The 10,005-nt window shown below is 39.2% G+C and overlaps 1 protein-coding gene across 1 annotated transcript; it reads left to right on the top strand.

Moving 5' to 3' along the window:
- Positions 1 to 1,019: 1,019 nt before the first annotated feature.
- LOC118738337 lies at positions 1,020 to 1,946 on the top strand. Its single transcript, XM_036469261.1, has one exon. The coding sequence runs from the start codon at positions 1,020 to 1,022 to the stop codon at positions 1,944 to 1,946; it is 927 nt and encodes a 308-aa protein (XP_036325154.1).
- The last annotated feature ends 8,059 nt before the right edge of the window (positions 1,947 to 10,005 follow it).

Genomic DNA, 10,005 nt, shown 5'->3' with positions numbered 1-10,005 from the left:
ACTGTTATTTTTTAAACTTTTATTTGAAAGGAAAAAATAATATTTATTAAAATTTTATAATTAAATCCATAGTTATAAAAAAAAATATATTACTTGCCTTAACAAAAATAGGGGATCTATATGCTTATTTGCATAACGAAAAACAAACTTGTAGGGCCCCTAAACCACACAAAATTGCGCAACCAAAGATTTGTACAAGTCATTATTGTGGAAATTACTACACAATAAAATTGCGTAAACCTTATTTTGGAGAAACGTTGCTCAAGTAAATGTGCGTTGCCTCCTCAGCGTTGGTCGTCTTGCCGTGGCGAGGGGGGCTTAAATGGTGTCATGGTATAATTCACAGTGTGAATTGTATCATGCCTCCATGAACTAAGAGGGAAGCCTGGTATTGAAGCCTTCGGCAATATTTCTTAACAATCCAAGCTGGAGTGTTGTTTTATTGCTGAAGGTGGAAATGGCAGGATTACCGTACCAACACTACCCTAGCCAAGGTGTGTAGGCAACCGTACCGATGGATGAATGGCCAGCGGGTAGTAAAAAATGGCTGGTCGCGTACGGTCCCCTCCCATGCCCGGTCCGGCTCTGCGGACGAGCGACTAACCCTTTCCGGACTACTCGTTGGACCACATATGGAAAAACAAGAACAAACAAAAAACCAACAACAGAAACAACAAACAAACCAACAACAGCAACATGAACAGCGTACCAGCGAAGAAGGGGACGACGTAACGCTGTCAGAGGAGGAGCAGCTCCTCAAATCCCCAAAGACAGGTAAGATGGTTGCAAGTACTCCTGGTGGCGCAAGCCATAGTACCCCAGTTGTACAAGCGCCAGAAACCAGCAGGGTGGAAGATGCCAGACAAAGTATCACCACTCTGTAAATAGTCAAAAATAGCACCGGTAGTGCCTGCCGTAGTACTCCGGACGAGCAACCAACAACCAGCAAATCGGCGGCCGTTGCAGGCAGCAATCCCGCTTCTAAGAAAAGGAAACCCTCGGGCGTGGTCATGAGACAGATGTACCAGAAGGCGCTGTATATGTTAAATAAAATTGACAAAAATGCAGCGGCCGGTACGGTACATGAGCGTGACGAGGAAGACAAGGCAAAATACATGCAAATAGTGGAAGAGTACGAAAAGTTACAGACAGATCGTGCAGCCACAATCGAGGCCACCGAAGCAAAGAAACGGAACCGCTTTCATAATGAAGGCGGCCAAGGGGCCATTACAAAGAAGGCTAAGCAAGGAGGTGATGCGGAGTCCGCAGCACCCGCGAAGCATCGCTATTTTAGTGACGTCGCCAGAGATCACCTACAGGCGGCGATAATAGATGAAAATAGCAAGACACCGCTGGCAGTGCAACAAAAATGGGTGGAGATTGATGTGAGGCTGTCGAGCCTCGTAATGAACTACGTACTCGACAACCCCGAAGGTCCTCACCCAGAGTTCGACTCGTCGGAACCCCTACGGGGATACCGGGTAGTCAAGTGCGCGAGCCAGTTCTCCCTGGATTTCCTTGCTGGATGCGTCGCTAAGATCAGCGACACTTTTGTCGGCTTGAAGCTCAAGCTGATCCCAGCTAAGGACATTCCAAGGAGACCACGTGCGCGCATTTGGCTGCCTCCGATGGATGAACCAGGCGAAAAGTTGCTGCGGTGTCTTAAGCTGCATAATAAAGACATACCGGCGATGGAGGAATGGGAGCTTATAAAGGTTGAAGAGCCAAGAAGGCCTACAAATAAGCCCATTCTGCTAGCTATTTGCGCAGAATCACTAGACGCCTTAGAGAAGGCTGACTATCGGCTCGGCTTCGGTATCCGTAAGGCTAGAGTGCGGGTATTCCTCGGAGAGGTTAGCCCGGTAGAAGAAGATCCCGGGGTTGATGGAGCTGGTGAGCTTCTCATGGGTGTGAAGCTGACAGATGACCCTGAACCAGAAACTTAAAGTAGCCCAAATAAATCTGCAGCACTTCAAATATGCTACAGATAATCTAGTTGTCCTTCTCAGTGAGGAGGATATAGACATTAGCCTAATTCAAGAGCCCTGGGTCAAGCACGATACAGTTATGGGACTAAACATAAATAATTATAAACTCTACTATAAGAGCGAGGTGGGTAAACCGCGGGCGTGTATTCTTATCAAGAACGGTATAAATGCATTCCTTTGCTCTAATTTCAGCACATCAGATACAACAATGGTTAAGGTGAAGACCACCGGACAGCCAAGTATACTCCTGGCCTCATCATACATGGCCCACGATAGGGACAGTCCGCCAACCGAAATCCAGGAGATAATAGCCAAAAACCCCTGACAAATTATAGTCGTCGGCTGCGATGCGAATGCAAGGCATCCAGTTTGGGGTAGTTCTACCGAGAACGACCGAGGTGAGTCTTTACTACACTTCTTATTAAATACTAACTTAAGCATCTGCAATATAGGTAATACACCCACATTCATATTCCCGAGTTCAAACCGGTTTCCTGGATGGGAGGAGGTGCTGGATCTAACCCTGTTGTCAGAGAACGACAGCGTGTCTGTAGAAGAGTGGAGAGTATCTGATAGGCCTTCACTGTCTGATCACCGTCTGATCCTCTTTAATCTGCACGGAATTTCCAACACCCCCTCGAAATACAGAAACCACCACAGGACTAATTGGGAAAGATATAGTAACACACTTAAGCGTAAACTAAGTAAGCTCCCACTAAATACAACTGTCACTACAGTTGAGGACCTTGATAATAGAGTAAATAAACTAGAAGTGGTTATGAAGAAAGCCTTTGAAAGATCAACTCCAGTTAGTACAGCAAGAAAGAAGTCCCCACCCTGGTGGAATGGGGATCTCAGAGCCCAAAGAGACAAATCAAGGAAAATCTACAATGATTGCTTTGAACCAAAAACTGGGCGCCTTATAAAAGCGCCCTATGATCTTATAAGAAGGAATTGAGAAAATCTAAAACTAAATCCTGGCAATCTTACTGCTCTTCTATAGAGAACTCTAAAGTGATTCTCTAAACACGTTAGTCAAGTTCCATTTCCCGGAATGTATTCGACATCCACCCACATCAGGGTCAATTGAACCTGGTTCAACTAGCAGTATACTGTTGAACTCGATCGTGAGCAGGGAAAAGATTATTTACGCTATCAAAAGCTTCTCTCCCTTCAAATCCCCTGGACCAGATGGCGTAATCCCAGCAATGCTCCAGAGGGTGAAGGAAGAGATAGCACCGTTACTTGAGACTATTTTTAAGGCTACTATTACCTTGTGCTACATTCCTAAAAGCTGGAGAAGGGTAAAAGTCGTGTTCATACCCAAGCCAGGAAGGAAAAACCAGGAAATAGCAAAAGATTTTAGACCCCTAAGCCTTACCTCCTTTGTGCTTAAAACAATGGAAAGGCTTCTCGACATTTATATAAGATCGCTGTTAGGTGAAGCGACACTCTCAACAGCACAACATGCATACATCAAAGGCAGATCCACTGAATCTGCTTTACATGAAGTGGTGAGCTTAATAGAAAGATCGTTGCACTTTAAACAATATACTCTGGCGGCATTTCTTGACATCGAGGGCGCATTTAATAACATTGAGGTTGACACCATCATAGACTCTTTGATAGATATTGGTGTTGACGACAGTGTTTGTAGATGGATACGATCGATGCTAGTCAATAGAATCATTCAGGCAACAAATGGGGCTAACTCTATTATACATCATGTGAACAGGGGCACTCCACAGGGCGGAGTGCTCTCACCACTGCTATGGGTGATAGCCCTGAACGGTATATTGCTAGAACTCAATAGAGGGGGAGTCAAAGTTGTGGCGTATGCGGATGATGTTGTAATAGCAGCCACAGGTCCATTCCTCTCTACCGTTAGCGAAATCCTTGAAGGAACCCTGGGAAGGCTACACGCCTGGGCTACGAGAAGCGGCCTAAATGTGAACCCAGCCAAGACAGAACTTATCCTATTTACAAACAGACACAAACTACCACAATTCAAGCTACCATCGCTAGACGGCAAGGCACTCTCATTGTCCCCCAGCGCAAATTATCTTGGAGTCGTGCTGGATAACAAACTTAACTGGAAAACCAATGTCGAATTCCGTAGACAGAAGGCCTACATAGCATACTACACTTGCAAGAGAATCTTCAGTAGAAACTGGGGACTAAATCCTAAACTTGTGATGTGGATGTATACCGCGATCATAAGACCAATTCTAACATACGGCGCCTTGGTCTGGTGGCCCGGGCTAAGCAGACAATATAATGTCAGCAAGCTAAGAAGCATACAAAGGGCAGCAAGCGCAGGAGTAACAGGCGCACTAAGATCCTGCCCGGCAGAAGCTTTAAACGCCATCCTCAATTTAATTCCTATTGATCTTCACCTGAAAGAAGTGGCTATGAAATCGGCGGTCAGACTCAGAGAGTCGGGCCTTTGGAGGACTAGACACTTCGGACATGGGTTGATCATAAATCAAATGCAATTAAATAGGACGACAGATTATATGGTAGGCAATTTGGACTTCAGCTGTAACGTGCAAGTGCTATTCCCATCCAGAAGGGACTGGAGAAGAAACCGAGTGGCCGACCGAGAGAAGATCTCTCTATATACCGATGGATCCAAGATGGATTGCGGTGTGGGAGCAGGTGTCTACTCCAAGGAACTCGGCGTGGCTCTGTCTCTACGGTTGGGAAATAATACAAGCATCTTCCAAGCGGAAGTCCTAGGGATCCTAGAAGCCTGCAAAATCCTAGGCAATAGAGTTGGACACAGCAGTAAAGCAACAATATACTCTGACAGCCAGGCGGCGCTATTGGCAATAGCGTCACCGGTTACCAAATCTAAGTTAGTTGGGGAATGCAAAGTAATATTGCGCTCAGTGTCTCAGTCAAATACCGTCTCTCTCGCCTTCTGGGAAGGCAATGAGAAGGCGGATGAGTTGGCGAAGGCAGGAGCCGGTTTGGATGAATCCCAGGCAGTGGCACTGGGTTGCCCTCTTGGAGTAGTCCAAAGAGAGATTACTACGCATTTCCTTGCACTGGCAAGACGCAGGTGGTCAGATATACAGACTTGTAAGATAGCGAGAAAACTATGGCCTGACTATAACAGGGCGAAAACCTTGGACCTGCTTAGCAGATCAAGGCCAGAGGTATTTAGAATTTTAGCAACCATCACTGGCCACTGGCCCATAGGCAAATATGCGTCAAAAATAGGTCTACCCCATAATATGATTTGCCGCAGCTGTCAACTAGAAGATAGCGAAGAAAGTGTCCAGCATTTCCTGTGTGAATGTCCAGGCCTTTCGAACATTAGACACAAGACGTTAGGGAAACATCTAGTAGCAGAACTAACCGACCTATCAGGAGCTACCATCAGCGAAATCGGCAGATTCATTAGAGGGTCGAAATGGTTCGACCTAGCAACATAGGAAGTGCATAGACAAAATATTTATCCCCCGCGAGAAGTGCATCAAAATGGTGCAATAATGCGCTAATTGTGTCCTGGGCAGCGACTAGGAAGCACTGCAACCAACCAACCAAATGTGCGTTGAATGTGTTGATCGCTTCAGTTTCAAAACGCAAAAAAAGAATATTAGAATATTTTACGTTTTTCTATGCTCTTATCCATATTTTACAGCAAGATCTGGACACAAAAATCAAAATTAGACTAAAAATTTTGCAGTTGTCCCCATACGCAACACAATTTATTGTACAATAGGACAAGCATGAGCAAAATATCAAAATGGTTTTGATTTCAACGCAATAACTGCGCAAATTAGTACAAACCACCCCAGTGGCGGACCCAGGTAGGGGAAATTGGGGAAATTCTATGACTTCGAGAAGCTTGGGGAACAAATCTAAAGGATGGATGCTTTTGAAAACTTTAATTCATAGAAAAAGTGTGTCAAATTTCACTTGAGTTTTAAATTTTAGCTGTGTGTTAAGCTCGAAGTATTATGTTATTTAAGTAGGCCTATCAGTTTTTCGAATTCACTGAATTCTCAAAATTTTGAAATTATCGGGCAGGTTCTGCAATTCACTTCCGAGTGTATTTCAACCCCTGCCAAATTGAATTCAAAGCGAGTTTGATTGAAATTCACTCGAAAGTGAATTGCAGAACCTGCCTGTATGTACTTAATTTTCAATTTTTACTTTTTTTGTTATATTTTCGAATTTGTATTATTTTACACAGTTGAAAGTCACAGCAAGTTTGAATATTTTCGCAGGTTCAGAAAACAACGAAAATTCCAAAATTTTGAATTTCATAATATATTAAATTTCTTGAGATTTCTTCTTTTTAGGATAATTTCCAAAATTTCAAAAACTATCGAAATCCAGGAGATTCTAGAAATTTTGGTGAAATGAGAATATTTTGAAATGTACAAAATTATTGAGATTTTAGAAATTTTCTATATTTTCCAAAATTTTAAGAATGTTATTTATCCTAAAATCTATCCTAAAATGTAAAAATATGAAACATCACAAATTGTCGAAAAATTCTAATGTTCATGTACTTGTTTGTAAAAAATAGAAAATTCTTAGAACTCTAAAGGATATTAACAGTTTTGAAAAATTCCAAAATTGTTCCACTTTTCTGGACTTTTCAAAATTTTGTATTGATATAACAAAGTTTCAGAATTTTTTTTAAATTTAGAAAACATCAACGTCAAGGCGAATTTATATAAGGTGGTATCGATTCAACAAATACAACATTTACTTGTATTTCGTTTTTGCTTTGAGCGGGCCATTGTCAAGCTTTAGCTATTCTTCCCCGAAGGGAAAAGGTTGACAGAAAATACAAACACTCTCACGTTTTCACTCACTCACTAGCGAAATATAAAATTTTGACAATCACCCGCTACTCACAGCTGATGAAACAACACCACCTTATATAAATTCGCCTTGATCAACGTCCAAAATTTTTTAATCTTCAAGAATTACGAAAAATTTTAAATTTTCAAAAACGACGAAATATGAAAACGTTTTCAACATTCGAAAACTTTTAATTTCGTTTGATCAATGTTGTATATTCGACACTTTTACTTAGAAAAAATTGTTAGAATTCCTACAATTCTCAAAATTTTTGAAAAATAAAAAATTTCTAGAAGTCTAGTATTCATCATTATATTGAATTATTGGGATTTACTAAAATTTCTCAAACTCACAAAGTTTTGAAAGTTTAGAAATTTTTGGAATTCCACTCAAGCTATTAAAAAGGGGAAATTTCAAGAAATTAAAAACTATCAAAACTATACAAATTTTAAACTGCCGTGATTTTTAAATTTATGTATACGATATATGTTGGAAAATACTAAAATTAATTGATTATTCAAAATTTTAATTAATCATAAAGTAAATAACTCAATTATTCGATTATTTGGAAATTATGATTACTCAAAAGTTCAGTTACTCGAGTAATTAAGATTTTGATTAACCAAAACAAAAATATTTGAGTAATTTGCTTTATGATTAATCAACATTATGAATAAAACGAGTAATCAACATTTCAAAGTACTCTTTACATACATACATATAAAGCAGTTGAAGTTCCTTGATACTTTGAAAAAAAAAAACGTTTCTGTTTTCAAAAATTAAAATGAAATACATACATACATACATATTTTTTCATATACAGAATATAAAAAAGAAAATAAGCATTTTCCAAAGCAAACTCTTTTAACGAGCAAAATTAATTTTTTTGAGTAATCATATTTCAAGTAACTCGATTAATCATCGTTTTGAGTAATCAAAATCTTGATTACTCGAGTAATTGATTAACCGAATAACTGATTAACCAACTTGCTCGAGTAATCGAATAATCACACAGCCCTAGTATATATTTTAAACATCGAGGGCTTATACTCAATAAAATACCCTCTATCTGCACACTTTTCACAAAGATGAGGTTCTGATATAAAAATCCACCTAAGCTTTAACTGTCATCAGTGATATTAATGCTACCCTATATAACGACAGGTAATAAGTCCCTGATGGTTTCTAAAATCACAAATTAGTTTTTGTGCAAATTGCAGACAGAGGATATTAATGAGTTCAAGCCCTCGATATTTCACATTTTTATATTTGTAAGTTATTAGAAGCAGGGATGCCAGCTTGGCTCAAACCGTGGCACTTAATTTTTCAATTTGCACAAGTTCCAAAATGGCACTTTTGTAAAAAAAATTACATTTCAATACATTTTTGTCAAATCCTTTGCGTTCACTTGTTTTTCTCAACTAAAATTTTATAATTTATAAAGGCTATTCAACTGGTTTATCTTATTTTATCATTGCACTTTTGTTTGGAAAATGTAACTTTATTTTATTGCTAAATGTGAATGATTAAAAGGAATGACACCTTTTTTGGCACATTTTAACACCTTTTTATCCTCAATATGGTACCTCATAACTAAGGATAGTTGCCAGCCCTGATTGGAAGATTTCTGCTGTGTTTTGGGGCAACCACTTGTCTGCAGTAAAAAAGCATATAATTTGTGTTTCAATAGTGTGTGAAAACCAATCAATTAACTTATATGATCTCGGTTCCGATATTAAATAATCAATAATTGTTTATACCCGCATTTTAGCACATTCGCTCGTTGAATGTGCCATCTAATAAATAGTGTCGTCACAAATTGCTGGCAGAGACATGAATACAGTGTAAGAAAATTCTTTTTCTATAATTGTTTCCTTATAGAAAAGTTGGTTTCTTTTCCACCTTAGACATTCCGAATTCGTTCAAAATATGCTAATTTAAAACACAGAATTCTTTCACTGTTCCTCCGGGGTTTTTGGACATGGACTGTTTCTTCAATTTAATAGTGTTCGCTTTATTTTTGTGGAAACGAAACATGTTTTGCAAGTTATGGATCATTTCTACACTCTTTCTTCAAATATTTCTCGTATTCCAGCTGTGCGCAGGTGTTTAGTTTTTCGCATCGTGTTTTTATATATTCGTAATTTATTTTCTTTTTAATAAAATCAAATGGTGGTAGTTCATGATTGTGTGTGGATTAATATCACAACACTGAGGATTTAACAATAATCTTTTTCATCTATTAAAAAACAACACTTACGGGGCAATGTTTATTGTAAGAACATTTTTTTCTATGAATCGACATACTTTAAGTATTGTTGACGCTATTTCCATTTGAATGAGGAAATAGCGTCAATGACTTTATTTCCAAATTTTTGTTGACTTTATTTCGCTTTTGAAAAGGTAATAATGTCAATTGACTTCATTTCGCACCAGGGTGGGAAATAAAGTCAATTGACCTTATTTCCATTGACTTTATTACCTGTCACCAAACTGACGACATTCCGTCGACTTCACGTGCGTCGCTTTGCGAAAATTTCACTCTTTCGCCTTCATCCTGTTTGGGGACTCCGAAAACAGAGAAGCACATCTCCAACGGCGATAGAAAAATTGGGAAGAAAATATTTTCACTTTTATACATATTCGGCCAGGTGGGCAAATGGATTACCCGTATAGTGATGCTTCCGGCTTGCTGTTATCCAGCGAATCGGATAAACTTTTTTTAATTTTAACTTTTAGATAACCTTCTAAGTCATTTGTTTGTAAATATCGATGGTCCCCTGCAATAACGACACAACTCAGAACTAAAAAACCCGTTCTCCTGAATATTGTCACATGTCTCTAATCCTTAATAACTATTTATAACTGCTTTATAAAGATTTAGACGAGGATTACAGACATGGGTCCACTGTTCAGTAATAAAGTTTTTTTTTGGGTTTTGAGTGGCGTCGTTATTGCAGAGGATCATCGATGGGAACGTTAGGGTGTACGTTATTTACTTAAACTCCATACCCAGGTTTTTTAGATTATGCTCAACAATGAATTACAAAAGCAAAAAAAAACTAAACTTCCCTTGGGAATTATCGGGGCTCTTTAAATGTGCAACTAGTTTTTCTCGAATCAATCTCAGTCTTTCTTAGCGTACAAAGGGCTATTCACAAATACCTTTGTATTATGAACAGAGCCTGACTAA

Source organism: Rhagoletis pomonella, unplaced genomic scaffold (assembly GCF_013731165.1).
Source record: "Rhagoletis pomonella isolate Grant_MI unplaced genomic scaffold, Rhpom_1.0 Rhpom_scaffold_00004, whole genome shotgun sequence".
Taxonomy (NCBI): Eukaryota; Metazoa; Arthropoda; class Insecta; order Diptera; family Tephritidae; genus Rhagoletis; species Rhagoletis pomonella.
This window is presented reverse-complemented; position numbering and strand designations above follow the sequence as displayed.

Bases quoted from the DNA above. Each gene is read 5' to 3' on its own strand.
- LOC118738337 (XM_036469261.1), top strand. From the start codon at position 1,020: ATGTACCAGAAGGCGCTGTATATGTTAAATAAAATTGACAAAAATGCA.